Raw genomic sequence first — 20,217 nt, forward strand, 5'->3', positions numbered from 1 at the left:
CCCGAGGGTCATCTAGCCCAAACCGCTGCCATGCACAAGTCCCAGCTAGCCATAATAATAATAATAATAATAATAATAATACGAAGACACAAGATTTACCCACTTTGGAAGAATGGCAGATGAAGGTGATGGACTATATGGAACTGGCAGAAATGACTGGCAGAATCCGAGACCAGGAGAAGAGTCGGTGGAAGACGACTGGAAGAAATTTAAAGACTATCTATAGAAATACTGTAAAATTAATGAATGATAGAATGATGTTGGATAGCAATTAAGGGGTTTCCAGCTGTAATGATCTAAGAGAATATGAAAAAGGGTTAAAATTTAATGGTAAAAGCTGATTGATAATGGGCTAAAATGAAAAATTTAAGGTTAGACTGTTAAGATAAATTATAGAACAAAAATTGAGAAAGATGGAAAGAATTTGCTGAAATAGTTAATTGAATTAGAATACAAAAAAGGGAGGTGTGAGGAGGTTGATGAAACAAGTAAATGAAAGGTAAAGATATGGAATACTGGATGTGTGTTTTAGTGTTTTTGTTTCTTTTTGCTGTATTGTTGTATTTTTTATGTTTTTCTTTTTATGTATTGTAATGTATGTTCTGTTAAACTTTTTATTGTTTTCCTTTTTTCTGTAATCTTTAAACTTCTAATAAATATCATTTTATAATAATAATAATAATAATAATAATAATAATAATAATAATAATAATAATAATAATTTATTTATACCCCGCCCATCTGGTTGGGCTTCCCCAGCCACTCTGGGCGGCTTCCAAAAAAACATTAAAATACCGTAACACATCAAACATTAAAACCTTCCCTAAACAGGGCTGCCTTCAGATGTCTTCTAAAAGTCTGGTGGTTGTTGTTCTCTTTGACATCTGGTGGGAGGGCTTTCCATGGGGCAGGTGCCACTACCAAGAAGGCTTTCTGCGCATGCGCAAAGCGCGATTTAGCACTTCTACGCATGCACGACCCCCAAAACCCGGAAGTAACCCGTTCCAGTACTTCCAGGTTTCGGCAGTCCGCAATCCGAAAAAGCATAACCTGAAGCATCTATAACCCGAGGTATGACTGTAAACACAAAGAACAAATCAATGCAGCAGGCTTCTGTTGGGGCCGTATCCTGCCTGGGGCAAAGCACAGATCCCCTCCGCCAAAGGATGCAGCTCTCAGGAGAACAACGGGAGAGTTGCACATGTACACATCTCCAGGGCTGCGGCTCTGAAGTTTTGGATGGAGTATAACAAGTCGCACAGCACCTGTTGGCCGCCACGGCTGGCTGGCTGGGAGGGGTGCCTAGAGGAAGGGGTTGAGAGAGCCCCTGCTGCCGCCGGGCTCCGGTTACCGGAAGCTGCACATTTCTTTGCTTGCTGCCTGTCACCTCCTGCCCTGGAATCTTACGGAGAACATCCTGTCCGCAAAAGCCCAGCAAATCCCTCCGAGGACCAGCGGCTGATAATCTGGGAAGAGTTTTGCAAAACACCAGGCAATGCCAGGGATGGATCTTAGCCCAGCAAGGCAGCTGCGCTGGCCCACAGATTTCAACTCGACTCAGGGTGGAATCGTATCGAGTTTGGAAGGGACCCCGCCGGTCATCTAGTCCAACCCCCTTGCAAAAGCAGGAATCTTTTTTTTATTGATTTTTCACCATTTTATACATTTCAACTTTAACCATTTCAAACATTAAAATAAAAGGTTCTTTTGAACCTTCGGGACTCCTTCCCTCCCTGGGTTCCATGCTTAAGATTAAATTTACTGCAGTTTTTACCATTGTCCATCTGTTGTATTATCCACAGTTACCGTAGTTAATTCGACATTGTTGTTTAGTCGTTTAGTTGTGTTCGACTCTTTGTGACCCCATGGACCAGAGCACGCCAGGCACTCCTGTCTTCCACTGCTTCCCGCAGTTTGGTCAAACTCATGCTGGCAGCTTCGAGAACACTGTCCCACCATCTCGTCCTCTGTCGTCCCCTTCTTCTTGTGCCCTCCATCTTTCCCAACATCAGGGTCTTTTCCAGGGAGTCTTCTCTTCTCATGAGGTGGCCAAAGTATTAGAGCCTCAGCTTCAGGATCTGTCCTTCCAGGGAGCACTCAGGGCTGATTTCCTTCAGAATGGAGAGGTTTGATCTTCTTGCAGTCTATGGGACTCTCAAGAGTCTCCTCCAGCACAAGAATTCAAAAGCATCAATTCTTCTGCGATCAGCCTTCTTTATGGTCCAGCTCTCACTTCCATACATCACTACTGGGAAAACCATCGCTTTAACTATGCGGACCTTTGTTGGCAAGGTGATGTCTCTGCTTTTTAAGATGCTGTCTAGGTTTGTCATTGCTTTGTGTCATTACATCCCTGCCAATGATTTTAACCATTTAAAGTGGTCTTTTAAGTAAATTTAAAAAATTACTCCAGCCTTTTAAAAATACTTCATCATCCCTGGTTTTCCTTCATTGATCAAGAGGAAGAGCAATATAGGAATCTTTTGCCCAGTGTGGCTCGAACCCACAACCCTGAAATTAGGAGTGATGGCTAGCTCTGACTACTGGCATGCTGGCCGGTAGGGCCCACAAAATCTGCAGGGAGGCAGGCATCCCCTGCGCTCCTGCCCCAAACCATCCGGGTTGCCCTTTTCCATCGCAATGATATCATTTTCTTTTTTTCTTTTGACCAGAAAGGCGTTTGCTATTCCAGATGTGGCCACAGAGCAGCTTTACGTAAGGGATGTTATTATCCACTCAAGGCAGAGCAGTCGTGGGGTGGGGGGGCAGTAAGGGGGGGTGTGAGTCCGACGGGCATCTCCAAAACCAGGACAGCGGACAATGCAAGGTTCAATGCACGAGCTTGCGCACAAACACACATGCACTGGGTTTCGGCAATGAGGACTAGCGGCATGGCGGGAGGCACGTCACAAAGCCCAGACTCTCCTTGGAAGGAACGGGCTCACAGCCAACTTCCCTTAAGTGCAAAGACAGCACCTAGCTATCCAAAAAGCCAAAAAGCCTCTATGACTCTCCCTCCCTCCCAGATGGTTTTCCCACATTGCATAAGACACAGGGATAACACAGGCCAGATGAGACTGGCTGGAGAGTTTTCTGCGTAAGCAGAGAGGCAGTTGTTGCTGCTCCTCTGAGGAGCTGCTCACAAACTCAGGGGCTGTTCGCTCTGCCACAAAGAAAGGCTGCAGGCAATGCGGCAGACCCTCTTGGGAGTTTCGCAGATTCCCCAGAAGCGATGAGCCAGGAGCTGGAAAGAGGGCTCAGCGTGGCCTGGTGGTTAGACTAGGGCCGTGTTTTCCAAACTTGATTCTTCAGCTGCTTTTGGACTATAATTTCCATCATCCCTGACCATTGGTCTTGCTAGCTAGGGATGACAACAACAACAACAATAATAATAATAATAATAATAATAATAATAATAATAACCTACCTCACAAGAATGTGAAATTTTACAAGGGGTTAGCTCCCTGATGAGGGCCAGATTCATCATGTTTGTTGGTTTTTTTTTCTGTCTTTCCTGGACCTTTGTCAAAAATGTTCCACAGGGACATTTCTCTCTCTCTGTGGCCCAGGCAACTCTCTCCAGGCCACGCTCCTGACTCTCCACGACATCCACTCCCTAGGTTTGAGCCCCTGGCAACTCTGCCCCCCACTCAAGATACTGTAGAGGCAGGGCCTTCTCGGTGGTGGCTGCTCCCAGGCTGGCTCCCTCCTTGCTGCCCTTCCAACAAGACTGTTCTACTCCAACAGGCTTTTGGGGGCTGACTCTGCTTTTCAGGAAACGACTTTTAAATAGCGTTGTGTTGTTTTTACCACCTGCATTTCAATCTATTTGTTATTTATATATATATATATATATATATAGTTTTAAAAAAATTGAAATGGTTTTTATTCGTTTTACAAAATAAATCTCACATTTGAATTTTAAAACCAAACAAGATTCTTCCGAATCAACAAAATATTTTTAGCTCTTTATTATTTTATCAGGGTCATTTTAATTCGCAGGAGCTGCATGAGTGGGAAAGAGATAAATACAGTGGTACCTCGGGTGACATACACTCCAGGTTACATACGCTTCAGGTTACAGACTCCACTAACCCAGAAATAGTGCTTCAGGTTAAGAACTTTGCTTCAGGATGAGAACAGAAATCTTACTCTGGCGGCGCGGCAGCAGCGGGAGGCCCCATTAGCTAGAGTACTTAAATTAAGTACTTAACCCAAGGTACCACTGTAGAAATACGCAGTACTGTCTCAACCTGGGCTGAGTATATTTGCCATTTCGGATAGGACGATTTCAGTTCACATACACACACCACACACCCCTGTCCAGAAGGAAGTGGGGGGGGGGGAATTTGCAGGTTTATGAGTAAACGGGCATTTTGCTATAATGTTTTGCAACACCGGGATCAATTATTATGTCCAACTTTATGCTGTTTTCAACCTTCTGCAACACGATTTCTTTATGCTCTTTAGCCCCGGCTTATCTTGCTTATTAAGAAAACAAAAACTTTTTCTTTTTGTTTTGCAAAAGATTTGCTCTTTTCCACGAGCGCCGAAGTCAACCGGCAACTGCAGGTTATTGAAAGTTGAGGCTTTGGCAAAGGCTTCCTATGAAGAAGGGGGCGGGAGTGTAACTTCAGCCTCGCTGCTTCCTCTAGGACAGGCATGGCTAATGTTACATGTCAACCTTGGAGTAGCAGATGGGGCAGAGTGAATGGGGAGGGGGAGGCAGCCCGGGGCCTGCCTGGGAGGAACAAACAATACTCACAGAGGGTCCCAAAATGGCTTCGGCAAAACAGGCACGAGCCACAATTTGGGGGTAGAGCCCTGGATGCAAAAGGTGCCCTGTTTAATTCAGAGCTCTGCCTCTGCCTAAGGTAGCTTCCAAATATCTCTGCCTTTTGTTGAGAACCGTGAGGACTCAAGAAGAATGACAGACAAAATTAATGGACCACGCCGAATTAGATAAAACGACAGGAAGGATTCGAAACCTGCAGGACCAGAGATTCACAGAAGCTTGGAAGAAATATCCAAACTATTCGAAGAGCAACTGTAATCAACAAGTTACGTTAGTAGGACTACAAGAAGTTTTGTAAGGAGAAATATATGGAATATTGCAAAGTAGAAAAAGAACAGAGATGTCAGTTATGAGATTTAAATGTACTAGTGAAAGTAAGAAATGTATATTAAGTGAATAGATTGGAAAATTTTCAGATGTGATTGATGGAAGTCAAAAAAACTGTCTAAGATGTTAAAGTGTGTTTAAGTATTGTTGAAAATGATATGGTAAAAAACTAATAAAAATTTATATAAAAAGAGAACCGTGAGGACTAGAATGTTTCATTGCTGTTAGAACAAAACAGATCAGCAGTACAGACCCTCCAATCGTCCCTATTTTCCAGAAACAGTCCTGGATTTAAAGAAGCCATCCCAGTTCCCAAATTGATCCCAGAATGCCCCATTTTTCCTTAGGACGCCCCTATTTTGATTGGAGAAAGTTGGGGTGATGTCTCTATTTTCATCAGATAAATGTTGGGGGGAGGGTCTCTATTTTCAAAGAAAAGTTGGAGGGTATAGAGCTATACGACAACTGAGCCAAGGAGATAAATAACTATATAACCTTTAGAACATGAGTAGGCAAACTAAGGCCCAGGGGCTGGATCTGGCCCAATCGCCTTCTAAATCTGGCCCGCGGATGATCCGAGAATCAGTGTGTTTTTACATGAGTAGAATGCATCTCTGGGGTATTTGTGGGGCATAGGAATTCGTTCTTTTCTCGCTCTCCAAATTATAGTCCGCCCCCCCCCCCCAAGATCTGAGGGACAGTGGACTAGCCCCCTGCTGAAAAAGTTTGCTGACACCTGCTTAAGAAGACATCTGAAGGCAGCCCTCTACAGTGGTGCCTCGCAAGACAAAATTAATTCGTTCTGCAAGTTTTTTCTTCTTGCGAGTTTTTCGTCTTGCGAAGCACGGTTTCCCATAGGAATGCATTGAAAATCAATCAATGTGTTCCTATGGAGACTGTCCGGGGACAGAGGGGAAGCGCCGTGCGCCTTCCCCTCTGTCCCCGGACCTGTTTAAAGCAAGGGGCGGAGGGGAGTAGATTGCTTCTCCCCGTTGCCGCTCCTTGGTTGAAAAGGGGTCCGGGGAGAGAGGGGAAGGTGCGCGCACCTTCCCCTCTGTCCCCTCTTTTGAAGCAAGGGGCGGAGGGGAGAAGATTGCTTCTCCCCGTTGCCGCCCCTTGGTTCAAAAGGGGTCCGGGGACAGCGGGCAAGACGCGCTGCGCTTCCCCGCTATCCCTGGAGCTTGCGGGGCAAGCTTCGTTTTGCGAAGCAAGCCCATAGGGAAATGCGTCTTGTGAAGTGGCTAAGAAAATGAAAAACTCCTTCGTCTAGCGAGTTTTTTGTCTTCAGAGGCGTTCGTCTTGCGGGGTACCACTGTATATGGAAGTTTTTTCCATGCTTAATGTTTATTATTATTATTATTATTATTATTAGTTGGAAGCCGCTCAGAGTGGCTTGGGCAACCCATGCAGATGGACAGGGTATAAATAATAAAGTTGTTGTTGTTATGGAACAGGACGTCCCTCTTTTCATCAGAGAAGTGTTGGAGGCTATGCAGAAGTAAAGCACTTGTTTGGCATGCAGAAGGTCCCAGGTTCAGTCCAGTGCTCTGCCTCTGCCTAAGGTTGCTTCCAAATCGATCAGCCCTTTTTTGAGCACCATGAGGACTAGAATATTTCTTTGCTGTTAGAGGAACACACAGATCAGCAGTAAAGCACCTGTTGGCACGCAGAAGGTCCCAGGTTTGATTCTTGGCAGCACCTCCAGGGAGGGATGGGTAAAGAAACTTTGCCTGGAACCCTGGAGTGCTGCTGCTGCTGCTGCTACCAGCCAGTGTAGGCGAGCTAGAGGGACCAGCACCCTATGTTCTTGGGCCCGAGCCCTGCGTCCAGGCAGCAGGGGCTGCAACACCCTGACTCACATCCATGGGCATGAGGGCTGGGGTTGTGGTCCAAAAGAGCTGGGGCTGATGGGAGTTGAAGTCCAAAGCATCTTTGTGGGCACCAGGCTGGGGAACGGCCCAGACAGCCCAGGAGATCTGAGCAGAGCAACTGCCAGCTCTCAGAGAAAGGGAGGGGAGGTTATTTATAGGGAGTCCCACCCCCCCTTGCTTCCTGCTCACCAAGGCTGACCCACGTCAGCGGGGCCTTCAGAGCTTTTCCTTTTCCTGTCCTGAACGGCCCCCAAATCCCTCTGCCGACCCAGGTTCAAGAGGGGTGAGGCAGCGGGATGCCCTCAGCCCAGAATCGGGGCCGCGGCTGCCAAGAGGCGATTGTGTCTCTGTTTGCGATCATGCCCATCCATGCCAACCCAGCCGTGTCCTCCTCCTCTCCCTTGGGCAAAGGGCCAGCCCAGCCCAGAGCGTGCATAACTTGGCACCCAGATGCCAACGTGCGGGCATCGTGCCCACTGACCCCAGTCAAAACAAGCCCTAATCTGCCTTGTTTGCTCAGAACGGAAAAAGGGAGAGATGAGCACAGCGGTGGGGGGTGGGGCGCGGACAGATGGACGGAGGGGCAGGTGGGAAGCAGCATCCAGTCTGGGCCACAGGTTGGCAGAAGGGCAACCAGAACGTCCGCGGGGAAGGAATTGAGAACAAACCTCCCGATAGCAGGACGTTGTCCTACAAGTCTATGGGGATTTGGAATAACGCTGCGGACTGTGTTGGTCGTCTCCCCTCTCAAAGGGTGTTGCAGAGTTGGAGGAAGTTCAGAAAAGGGCAGCCCAAGTGATCAGGGGTGGGGAATCATAGAATTGTAGAATGGGACCCCTAAGGGTCATCCAGTCCAACCCCCTGCAAGGCAGGAACCTCAGCGAAAGCGGTGACTCCCCTATGAGAAACGGTTTCGGTGTTTGGGACTTTTAGGTTCAGAGAAAAGGCAAGGGAGACAAAGAAGGTTCAGAGAAAAGGCAGAGAAGGCAAAGAAGGTTCAGAGAGAAGGCAAGGAAGGCAAAGAAAGTTCAGAGAAAAGGCAAGGCGATGCAGTAGTTTATAAAATTATGTATGGAATGGAGAAAGTGGATAGAGAAAAGTTATAATATGGCGGACATCCAACAAAGATGAATGTTTGAAGATTTGGGACAGCTAAAAGGAAGGACTTCTTCAGGCGGTGCCTTTAAACTGTGGAACTCCCTGCCACAGGAGGCAGCGATGGCCACCAACAGGGACGGCTTTAAAAGAGGATTAGACGAATTCCCAGTTAGGACTATCAATGGCTACTAGCTATGGCGACTATGCTCTGTTTGCCTCTACAGTTGGAGGCTTCCGAATATCACTTGCTGGAGACCACAGGCGGGGGAAAGGGCTCTTGTGTTCAAATTCTGCTTGCAAATTTCCCACAGCTGGTCGGTCTGATCCAGCAGGCTCTTCTTATGTTCACAAGGCTTAGGGCAGGGAAGCAGCGTGGCCCCAGGATGAAAAGCAGCCTAGCTCATAGAACTGGAAGGGACCCCAAGAGTCATCTATCCCAACCCCCTGCAATGCAGGAATCTCGACTAAAGCATCCATGACAGATGGCCATCCAGACTCTGCTTGAAACCCTCCAGCGAAGGAGAGTGCAAAACCTTACCAGTGCCAGGACAAAGACCGAAGGAGAGCTCAGGCGCTGGATCAGGCCAAACCGGGCCTGTCCAGCCCAGCATCCTCTTCCCACAGTGGCCCAACCAGGTGTCCTACTTGGAAAGCTTGCAGACAGGACCTGAGTATCTGCAACTGGACAGGGAGGTTTTATCCAAACATCCAAGCACCTAAGCATTTGGCATACTGTACATGCAGAGCAACCAGCAGTTGGAGGTAGACTGCCTCTGGACACGGAAGCTCCACCTTTTCGTGAAGCTCATATTTACTGCCAGGGGACCTGTCTAAGAACCTCGGTCCTAAGAGCCCTACAGTTGCATGAGGCCAAAGGGGGCCCATTGAGTCCAATATCCCGTTCTCCCATTTGGAAAGCCCCTCAAGCTGGGCCTCGGTCCAGTATATCTGAAGGAGTGTCTCCACCCCCATCGTTCTACCCGGACACTGAGGTCCAGCGCCAAGGGCCTTCTGGCGGTTCCCTCACTGCGAGAAGTCAAATTACAGGGAACCAGGCAGAGGGCCTACACTGGCTCCCAGTATGTTTCCGAGCACAATTCAAAGTGTTGGTGCTGACCTTTAAAGCCCTAAACGGCCTCGGTCCAGTATCCCTGAAGGAGCGTCTCCACCCCCATTGTTCTGCCCGGACACTGAGGTCCAGCACCGAGGCCCTTCTGGCAGTTCCCTCACTGCAAGAAGCCAAATTACAGGGAACCAGGCAGAGGGCCTTCTCGGTGGTGGCACCCGCCCTGTGGAACGCCCTCCCACCAGATGTCAAAGAGAAAAATAACTACCAAACTTTTAGAAGACATCTAAAGGCAGCCCTGTTTAGGGAAGCTTTTAATGTTTAATAGGTTATTGTATTTTAGTGTTCTGTTGGAAGCCACCCAGAGTGGCTGGGGAAGCCCAGCCAGATGGGTGGGGTATAAATAAATTATTATTATTATTATTATTATTATTATTATTATTATTATTATTATTATTATTATTATACAAGCAGAACATCACCTTGCCAACAAAGGTCGGTATAGTTAAAGCTATGGTTTTCCCTGTAGTGATGTAGGGAAGTGAGAGCTGGACCATAAAGAAGGCTGATCGCTGAAGAATTGATGCTTTTGAATTATGGTGCTGGAGGAGACTCTTGAGAGTCCCCTGGACTGCAAGAAGATCAAACCTCTCCATTCTGAAGGAAATCAGCCCTGAGTGCTCCCTGGAAGAACAGATCCTGAAGCTGAGACTCCAATACTTTGGCCACCTCATGAGAAGAGAAGACACCCTGGAAAAGACCCTGGTGTTGGGAAAGATGGAGGGCACAAGGAGAAGGGGACGACAGAGGACGAGATGGTTGGACAGTGTTCTCGAAGCTACCAGCATGAGTTTGACCAAACTGCGGGAGGCAGTGGAAGACAGGAGGGCCTGGCGTGTTCTGGTCCATGGGGTCACGAAGAGTCGGACACAACTAAACGACTAAACAACAACAAAGAAGAACCCAAGTGCAAGAGCAATTCTCCCCTCGCACGTGCGATTCGCCTTGAGCACATGAACTCGTGCAGGGGGGCAACTGGCTCCTCTTGGGCATGAGAGGGCCGGTGTGTCCAAGGCAAACCACCGGGGTCTGCACTCTGCACAAACGCAGGAACATCAGGTCAGCATGCAAAGGCAGCTCGTCCCAGGAGGCGGTGCACACTCTGCACATGCTCAGAGGCTCGCCGACTTCCCTCAGGCCGCCGCCAGCCTTCACCTCCTTTCCCCCCACCCCCTCGGCCCGTCTTTGAATAGCTTTTAAAGACCCATGGCTATTCCCTGCTTGGGCTTTGGACCAGGAATGGGCACATTCCTCTCCCGAGCAACAGTGCCTAATTTATCCGTCACGGCCGGCTCAAAAATAGCAGCTGCTGCAATGAGAGGATTGGGGGTGGAGGGGATGGGGGGGGGAGAGACACAAAGGCCACAAGCATGACCGTCGACATCAAGAGATGTTGCCTGCACCCTGAGGGTTCGGGTGAGAGATCCTACGCCCTGGATACCAGGATACCCTCAAGACGCTTGCAGGCGATTGAGGGATTCTCCCTGCAAGTCATGGCAGGGTGGGGCCCCGGGAATGGAGATTGCCTGAGCAGAGAAGGCTCGGGGGCACCTCCTTGACCAGGTGGGCTTGATCCAGCAGGTTCTCCTTGTGTGCTTACGGAACTCCCTCCCACTGGAGGCAGCGATGCCCACCAAGCTGGCTTTAAAATAGGACTGTTGTTGTTGTTGTTTAGTCGTTTAGTCGTGTCCGACGCTTCATGACCCCATGATCTTCTCGCAGTCCATGGGACTCTCAAGAGTCTCCTCCAGCACCATAATTCAAAAGCACCAATTCTTCGGCGATCAGCCTTCTTTATGGTCCAGCTCTCACTTCCATACATCACTACTGGGAAAACCATAGCTTTAACTATACGGACCTTTGTCAGCAAGGTGATGTCTCTGCTTTTTAAGATGCTGTCTAGGATTAGGCAGTAATAACACTGTCAGTGGCTACTGGCCATGCTCTGCCTCGACGGTCGGAGGCAAAGATGCTTCCAAATCCCAGTTTCTGGAAACCGCAGGAAGGGAGAGCGGCTGCTGCGCTCAGGTCCCGCTCCGAGGGCTTCCCATTGAATGGGCATCTGGTCGGGCAGTGTGAGAACGGGATGCCCGACGAGGTGGGTCACTGGTGTGACCCAGCAGCGGTCATGGGGACAAATTGCCCTGATACCTCCAAGGCCATGGATGCTGGCTAGCCAGCCCTGCCTGCATGCCAGAGGACGGAAGACTCGCCTCTCATTTCTCTGGCCCTCCCCAGTCTGATCTGCTCTCTGCCACCTCCCTCCCGCCAGAGCCTGGGAGCCTTTGATGGGCGGCTGCTGCCTGCAGCCCCCACCTGGCTTATCAGACATTCCTGCTGGTGCCCTTTGCCCTCTTCCGCAGAGGTAGGGGGTGGGGGGAGGAAAGGACGGTGCAGTTTAACCCCTTCAAGGGGTGGCACACACCCAGGAAAGGCAGAGAAGCCACACACACACACAGCCTCCCTGAAGAATGCGCTAAGAAGGCCATACCAGACCTGCCTCAAAACTGTGAGCCCACCCCATTCCTTTTGAAAGCCGCACCCTCAGAAGAGTCTGGCCGCTGGATCAGGGGAATGGAGGGCCCAGCTAGCCTGGAATCACAACCTGAGGCCCCTGCAAGGAGGATCTCAGCACAAGAGACCTCTCCTCTCCTGTACTTTACCAGCAACTGATATTCAGGGACGTCTCCACCCCCATCGTTCTGCCCGGACACTGAGGTCCAGCGCCGAGGGCCTTCTGGTTGTTCCCTCACTGTGAGAAGTGAAGCTACAGGGAACTAGGCAGAGGGCCTTCTCAGTGGTGGCGCCCGCCCTGCGGAACGCCCTCCCCTCAGATGTCAAGGAAATAAACAACTATCTGACTTTTAGAAGACATCTGAAGGCAGCCCTGATTAGGGAAGTTTTTAATGTTTGATTCTGTTTTTAATATTCTGTTGGGAGCCACCCAGAGTGGCTGGGGAGACCCAGCCAGATGGGCGGGGTATAAATAATAAAATTATTACTATTATTATTATTATTATTATTATTATTATTATTATTTGGTTTCCAAGTCCTGCTCAGTGTGGATCTGTTGAAAATAATACAGCAGCTGGGCAACCCAACCACATGGGCAGGGTATAAATATATTATTATTATTATTATTATTATTATTATTATTATTATTATTATTATTATTATTGGCAAAGGCAGGTCATAGGCATCCTGGCTAGTAGTCCTGCAGAGCCTTCCTCCTCTGTGACTTTGCCCAAACCTCTTTTAAAGCCATCCAAGTTGGTGCCTGTCACTGCCTCTTGTGGGAGGGAGTTCCATTGTCCATCTACATGCTACGTGAAGAGGGCGTTTCTTTGTTCTGAATCTCCCAACATTCAGCTTTATGGGGCAGCCCCGAGTTATTGTGTGTTACCAGAGAGGGAGAAGTCCCTTTTCCTCGCCCGCTTTCTCCATCATTTTCTGCGCCTCCATCCTGCTCTCTCAACTGAAAAGCCACAAGTGTTTTAACAGTCATCTAGCAAACCTCCTTCTCCAGGGGATCCTTTGGGGATCCCTGGAGGGAAACTCAGGTGGATCAACTTCACCTAGGGAAGGTGAGAGATGTTGGCTTGGAGCTGGAAATAGGGGAGGGGGCCAAAAGGAGTGGGGGAATAGTCACACAACAGCCAGGACAGATAGTCTATTAAATTTAATTGTGTACAATACAACCTCAATATCCCCCCCCCTTTGTATCTCCGCATGTAAAGAAAATGGGTTGAGATCTCTCTTTCTTTAAAAAAGAAAAGTAAGAAAGCTAAACAATCAGACAGGTGCTTAAATATCCTGGATGGGCAGTTAGGTAAAGGTAAAGAGACCCTTGACCATTAGGTCCAGTCATGACCGACTCTGGGGTTGCGGCGCTCATGATGCTTTATTGGCCGAGGGAGCCGGCGTACAGCTTCTGGGTCATGTGGCCAGCATGACTGAGCCGCTTCTGGTGAACCAGAGCAGCGCACGGAAACGCCGTTTAGCTTCCCGCCAGAGCGGTACCTATTTATCTACTTGCACTTTGACGTGCTTTCGAACTGCTAGGTTGGCAGAAGCAGGGACCGAGCAATGGGAGCTCACCCCGTGGCGGGGATTCGAACTGCCGACCTTCCGATCGGCAAGCCCGAGGCTCAGTGGTTTAACCCACAGCACCACCCGCGCAGACCTCCCCAATTGACCTGGTGACAGATCAGGCTTTATTCCATGACGGCTGGCATCAAATGAATGTCTGAAAGCAAGGAGACAAGTGCTTTCTAACAAAGGAGGAGGGTGCCTTTGGCTAGCGCGATAAAAGTTTGTCACTCTTAACAAAGGAGAGGGCTGGTTTCTTTTTAAAATCAAGAATCCTTTCGGTCCACAATGTGCTTTAAATCTGCCACGCAAGAGTGCAAAGCCAGGATCCCTCGAGAACTGAGACACACTGTAAGCGGTCAGCGATCCTAAACTAACCCTCTTGCTCAAGAACACAAGGCCTGTCTGGTCCAGTGACAGAGGGACTGAAGCAGGAACCTTGACCGCTAAGGGAAGGATGGGGTGCAGCTATGACCAGAATTTACCTGCCCCTCCATTAAAAGAAGGGACGCGGGTGGCGCTGTGGGTTAAACCACAGAGCCTAGGACTTGCCGATCAGAAGGTCGGCGGTTCGAATCCCCGAGCCAGGGTGAACTCCCGTTGCTCGGTCCCTGCTCCTGCCAACCTAGCAGTTCGAAAGCACGTCAAAGTGCAAGTAGATAAATAGGTACCGCTCCGGTGGGAAGGTAAACGGCGTTTCTGTGCGCTGCTCTGGTTCGCCAGAAGCGGCTTAGTCATGCTGGCCACATGACCCGGAAGCTGTACGCCGGCTCCCTTGGCCAATAAAGCGAGATGAGCGCTGCAACCCCAGAGTCGGCCACGACTGGACCTAATGGCCAGGGTCCCTTTACCTTTTACCATTAAAAGAAGGCAGAGATGTGATGGTGGTAGCTAGTGGGCAGTGAAGGCAAGGGATGGTCTAGTTCAGGGATGGGAAGTTTGCGGGCCTCCAGGTGTTGCTAGACTCTAACTCCCAGCAGGCAGCACAGCCAATGGGCTGGGACAGTGCGAGTTCATAGTATAAGGGAATCCGAAGGGCTCAGATCTCCCCCAGCCCTGAACTAAGATAATAAATAAATAAAAATAATAAATCCCCAGCGATCACTCTGGGCAAAGCTGGGAGGGACTCTCTGCCTGAAATGTTGTGGCACTGCTGCCAGTCAGAGTAGGAGATGCTGAGATTGATGGACCAAAGATCTGACTCAGTATAATGAGGTTTCCTGTGTTTCTGGAGAACAGCTTTTTCCCAACCCTGGGAGCATTTCTTCCATGACTATCTTTAACCCCCCCAAACTCCCCCACCCAGCCAAAAAATAAGTGTACTAACAATCTAGCTCCCCCATTCTTTGGGGAGTCACCCCTCGGGCAGAAAGAGACACCAAGTCTGAAATCTGTACGCTACCCAGTGTTAGAAACTCACGATATATAAGCTAGGTGTCAAATGGCTTCCTAAACCAGGGTTACAGTCGCCAAAACAAATTGTCTAGTTTGCTATTTTGGGTGGCCAGTCGTATTTTCCAATACATTTCGGTCCCTGAATCTCGTTCTGATTGTGCAGATTAAAAAAAAAAAAATCACAGACAGAATTCTACGGGGTGTGTTGCTAGCATGTGAAAAGCAGGCAAGATCTATGGATCCCCAGGCACACAGGTCCAGATCGCAAGAGATGTCAGGCATGATCCTGGAGCCCTGGCATCTTCACTTGGCCGCAAGTGGCCGACAGCCAGGTGCAAAATGCGCCTAGCTGATTTCAATCCCTGGCTCTAATCACGAGAGGCCCGCAGGATCAGGCCAATGGCCCACCTAGTCCAGCCTCCTGTTCTCACAGCAGACAACCAAATGCCTTTGGGAAACCAGCAAGCAAGATTCAAGAACAAGACTTGTTCCTGGTGTTTATGGGGTAGAAGGCACTTTGCGCATGCCTCCGAAGCAGCCACCTCTGCAGCCAGAAACCGCACCATCACCGCCTTTGCAAATTCTGGGTTCCCGCAGCACTTCTGAGAGATTGCCTGCCAGTGAGACAAGGCCCAAATAAAGTCCGGGGGGGGGGGAGAAAAAGAGGGCGTTCCCAGCTTCGCCAACCCAGGCGCAAAAAATGGGTTATATTTAGAGAGCTGTTTACAGTTCCGCCATGCCTCGTATTTCACTTCCCCACTTCACACAGAAGCGCAAACAGGATCCCACCCTGGGATGAGGGATTCCTCTCTCTCCCCCCCCCCCGCATGCAAATTCCACAATCAAACCAGCCAGGTTCCCTATCAAAAGCAAGCCAGGGCATGTGTGTGTGTGTTGGGTGGGGTGCAGGAAGAGGTCAGGCTGGTGGGGTTGGGGGAAGGAGGAGGAAACTGGTCCCCCCCCCCAAGGAAAGGACATGTGTCCCCCAACCTGCTGTTTCTCTTCAGAGTCCCCAGCCCAGACAGGCACCCCTAAAAACTGGGGGTGGGAGAAGAGGAGACAGAAGGCAGGCCTTTGGAGAACAGATGTAGCTCAGTGGTAGGACAGCTGCCTGGCCTGCAGAAGGCCCCAGGTTCAATCCCTGGCAACACGTCCATGCAGTGCTGGGAAGAGAAATCCCACGAACAGTCAGTGCAGACAATACTGAGTGGGATGGGCCGATGGTCTGACTCCAAATAAGGCAGCTTTTATTTAAATCAGCCCTTTTGCAGAGGACTAGAATCTCAAATTTTCACAGTGGGCTGGAATCCCGCTGCAACCCTGGAGAGTGTGGGCAATACGGAGGGATGAAAAGTCTGGCTCAGCATAAGGCAGCTTTGTCCGTTCCTGTGTTTGAGAGAAGGGCTGGAGCTCAGCAGGAGAGCACCTGCCTGGCAGACAGACGGTCCCAAATTCAATCCCCGGCAGCATCTCTCCACTGCCCCCTTGTCTGAAACCCTGGAGAGCTGCTGCCAGCCAGCGATGGAACATTTTGGCTCACTATAGGGCCTCTCATTAAATCCGACCATGAGAACTAGCAACTTGGTTTCGTTTTACAGCAGCAGAGGACCTGCTTCGCATGTGCAAGGTCCCCGGTGTCTCCAGGAGAGCTGCTGCCAACCAGTGCAGGCACTACTGAACCAGGTGGAGCGGCTGTCTTGACTCAATACAAGGCGGCTTCCTCCTTCCAGAGCAACCAGCGGGGGGCTTTCCGAATGCCACAGCCCTGCCCGGCACACCAAGCTGCCCCCACTTCCCTCGACTTGGCCCAAACCCCATGGCACATTCTCCCCCACCCCAACCCCTGTCCCCAGCTGGTCCCCCTCCTTTGCACACCAGCAGGCTGTGTGCATAGCACATAGTGGCGCGGCAGCACCTTCTGCCAAGGGTGTGGCCATACCACGGGGAGGCCTCGAGGAATGTGCCCTCCAGGAAAAGGGCCCAGCCAGGGCGAGGAGTGGCTGGTGGTGGACCTCCCCCCTTCTTTCTTCCCATAACCCTCAGAGAGCCATGCACAAAGCAGGCCATTGTTAGCGGCGCATAGTGCGGAGGTCTGGCTGTGTGGGTGGAAAGGCAGGCTGGCTAGCATGGGGAGAGCGGGCTGGCCTGCCAGTCACCCCCCCTCCCCTGATGGCGAAGGCAGCAGGTCAAGAGGGTGGGTAATAATAATAATAATAATAATAATAATAATAATAATAATAATTTTATTATTTATACACCGCACATCTGGTTTCCCCAGCCACTCTGGGCGGCTCCCAACAGAACACTAAAAACAGAATAAAACTTCAAACATTCAAAACTTCCCTAAACAGGGCTGCCTTCAGATGTCTTCTTAATGTCAGATAGTTGTTTATTTCCTTGACATCTGATGGGAAGGCGTTCCACAGGGTGGGTGCCGCCACCGAGAAGGCCCTCTGCCTGGTTCCCTGTAACCTCGCTTCTCGCAGGGAGGGAACCACCAGAAGGCCCTCAGCGCTGGACCTGAGTGTCCAGGCTGAACGATGGAGGTGGAGACGCTCCTTCAGATATACTGGGCCGACGCATTTAAAGGTCAGCACCGAGACTTTGAATTGTGCTCGGAAATGTACTGGGCTTGCTGGGAGGCTGAAGTAAGGGGGAACTGAGGCTGCTGGGACAGCGCAGCCTGGCTGCCAAGGGGCGGGTGGTTAAACATGGGAGGCAAAAGCTCATGGCTTTGGTATGGAGCATCTTCTAAAAGCAGCAACAGTGCGGAATCTGGCACAGCGAGAGGAGAGGGCAGAGTCAGGAGAGGGGTGTGTGGTTGGCTGGGAAAGCCAAATTAATATCTTGGTGCCTGACGTGGAAACCCCAAATGAGGAAAGGAGGCAAGCTCAGTGTCGGACCATCTCCCTGGCCGTTTCCTCCATCTCCTGGCAGGGCTGTTCCCCCTACCTGAAACCCTGGGGAGAGCCACTGCTGCTGCCAGTCAGTGTCTAAATGGATCAATGCTGCCGGTCTGGGTCTAAATGGGTCAATGCAGTCCCCTATAGCACCATAAGGCTCCAGGTTCAATCCCCACACAGCATCCTCCAGGTATGCCCCACATTTGAAACCCGGACAGAGCCGTTTCTGCCAGTCCGTGCAGACAACACAGGCATTGGATCAAGGCGTTGACTCAGTAATGGAAAGCAACTTCTTCCCACAACCACGCGTTGAATTCAGGAGCCGTCTGTTGCCGCTGAAGGACCCCCCCTCCAATCAGACACCTGCCTAGGGGGCGCCAATGCCGGACCCCTCAAACCCCTGCCCCAGCTCAAAAGCCCACAGACCACATAGCGGGCTGCCACCTTTCGTCTCTCCGCTCGCCAGGAAGCAAAACCCAGTCGCCCACGGCGCCCAGAAACTGGATCCCAGCGATCTCGCCATTTTGCTGGACGTGGCTCCCTTAAAGGAATGTGGTTTGGGGAGGGGGTACCAGTGGTGTGGAAACACTCAGAACCCCACATTAGGGGCAAATCCCCCCCTAATGGGGCACCACAGGTGGGCAGGTCTTCCCCACCTCTCCAAATTTCACCCTCTCTCTCCATCCGGGCGCAATGTTCGCCCCTCGAAGAGCGCGGCCACGTTTCTGCCGCTCCGAACACTTTTCCATTTTATTTTAAGACTGCTATTTTTACGGGTCTCCCTGTCTCTCTCTCTCTCTCTGGAGCCCGTCAGCATTTAAATTTAGAGCCGGGCCAGGAGAAGAGGAGGATGGAGAGTGCCCCGGGTACGCCGGCATTTCTCCACCTGGCAGCCGCCGCCGCCGCGCGCCCTCCAGCCGGGCATGGTCCAAACTCCACCGGGGACGTGGCGGAGCCCGGTGGCCGGCCGAGCCGGGCCTGGGCCAGCCCGCCGACGCCAGCCGCGCCATGAATAGCCTCCCCAGCCCCACGTTTAAAATTAGACGCCCGGGAGGCGAGCAGGCAGGCGGGCACCCCACCCAGGACCGGCCGGGGAGGGGCAGGAGCCACCCAGGCGCAAGGAAGGGGGCAGGAAGAAAGGAGAAGGCATCTCCGGACGCCCCCCCCCCGCTTCAACCTCCGATCTCCCCGACGCCCAGCACCGATCCGCTTTGGCCAAGCGCCCCACCACCACCATCCAGCGCCACTTACGCCCAGGAGCGCGGCGGCCAGGAGCAGCGCCCAGCAGAAGCAGCCGCCGGAGGGGCGCGCCGTCGAGGGGGAGCCCAGCGACCTCCTCCGCTCCCTCTTCCCGGCTCCCATTTGCAGCGCGCGGTGCAGCAAGAGCTTCGGGTCGTTCTCCTCCTCCTCCTCCGCCTGCGCCCGGGAGCGCGCACCGAGCCTTCCTTCTCCTCCTTCCTCGCTTCTTCGACGGCGCGGTCGCTGCTGCTGCAGCTGGGGGTGGATGTCGCCAAAGATGCCCCGTCCGCGCATCGGCCTCCTCTCGCGCGCTCTCTTCCTGCAAGAGCGCTCGCCGGGCGAAAGGGCGAGCCCGCGGCGGTCCCAGCAAAACTTTTTCTTTCCCCCCACCCCGACCCCTCCTTCCCGGCCGCCTCTCCTCCTCCCCTCCCTTGCCAAAGCAGCACCGCCCCAAATCTCTGGCTCCACCAGCCTCCCGGCAAAGCTGGCCTGGAGTTTCCCGGGACGGGACGGGGGTGAGATGGGGAGGGGAAGGGGGCGTTTCCCCTCGCCCCCAAAGACCTGGCCTGGGGAGTAAAGCCCTCTTTCCGCCACCCATTGAGAAGGGACAGGCCTCCGTCCACTATTCCCGGTGCCTACTAGCTCGGCTCTGCCTCTAAGGTAGTGATGGTTCAGAATCCTGGTTCAGAACAGGAGGCTGGACTGGATTAGGCCTTCTTTGGGATTGAACCCTGGACCTTCTGCATGCAAAGTAGATGCCCCCCCCCCCACGGCTGAGCTGTGGTCTTTTTAAAATTAAAAACAAAGCAAGTTCCTAGTCCTCATGAAGAAAGGGCTCCTTTAAATGGAAGCATAGGAGTCTGCCTGTTGCTGAGTCCATCTAGCTCAGTGTTGCCTACACTGACTGGCAGAATACGGTAGCTCTCAGAGGTTTCAGACAGGGATTCTCTCCCCGCCTTGGCTGGAGATGCTGCCAGCGGGGACTGAACCTGGGGCCTTCTGCATGCAAAGCAGGTGCTCTCTTGCTGGGCTGCAACTCTTCCCTGCATGTCTGTGTATGCACAGGAAAGTAGAGCTCATCCAATCGGTCCTGCGTTTTCTCCCACCAGTCAGAAGCAGTTGGGAAGGAAGGAAGGAACCACGGTGTTGTGTACTGAGTTGAATAGGATTCAGAATGCAGCAGTCTGATTGGTCCTAGGACAATAGGATCCAGAATGCAGCAGTCTGATTGGTCCTAGGACAATAGGATCCAGAATGCAGCAGTCTGATTGGTCCTAGAATAATAGGATTCAGAATGTAGCAGTCTGATTGGTCCTAGAACAATAGGATCCAGAATGCAGCAGTCTGATTGGTCCTAGAACAATAGGATCCAGA

The 20,217-nt window shown here is 51.2% G+C and overlaps 1 protein-coding gene across 20 annotated transcripts in view; it reads right to left on the reverse strand.

The window, feature by feature from the left end:
* HSPG2 (heparan sulfate proteoglycan 2) overlaps positions 1 to 19,249 on the reverse strand; it is a 210,720-nt gene extending 191,471 nt beyond the window's left edge. For 12 of the 20 annotated variants that reach the window (XM_083514541.1, XM_083514558.1, XM_083514554.1 and 9 more), the window contains exon 1: positions 18,856 to 19,245. In XM_083514541.1, coding sequence (XP_083370667.1) covers positions 18,856 to 19,137 — 282 coding nt within the window. In that variant the 5' untranslated portion in view covers positions 19,138 to 19,245. Of the gene's footprint in view, positions 1 to 18,855 lie in introns of all 20 variants that reach the window. The other 8 variants (XM_083514548.1, XM_083514552.1, XM_083514547.1 and 5 more) reach the window with 2 other exon arrangements.
* Positions 19,250 to 20,217: the final 968 nt, after the last annotated feature.

This window comes from Podarcis liolepis, assembly GCF_965112155.1.
Source record: "Podarcis liolepis genome assembly, chromosome: 7".
Lineage (NCBI taxonomy): Eukaryota > Metazoa > Chordata > Lepidosauria > Squamata > Lacertidae > Podarcis > Podarcis liolepis.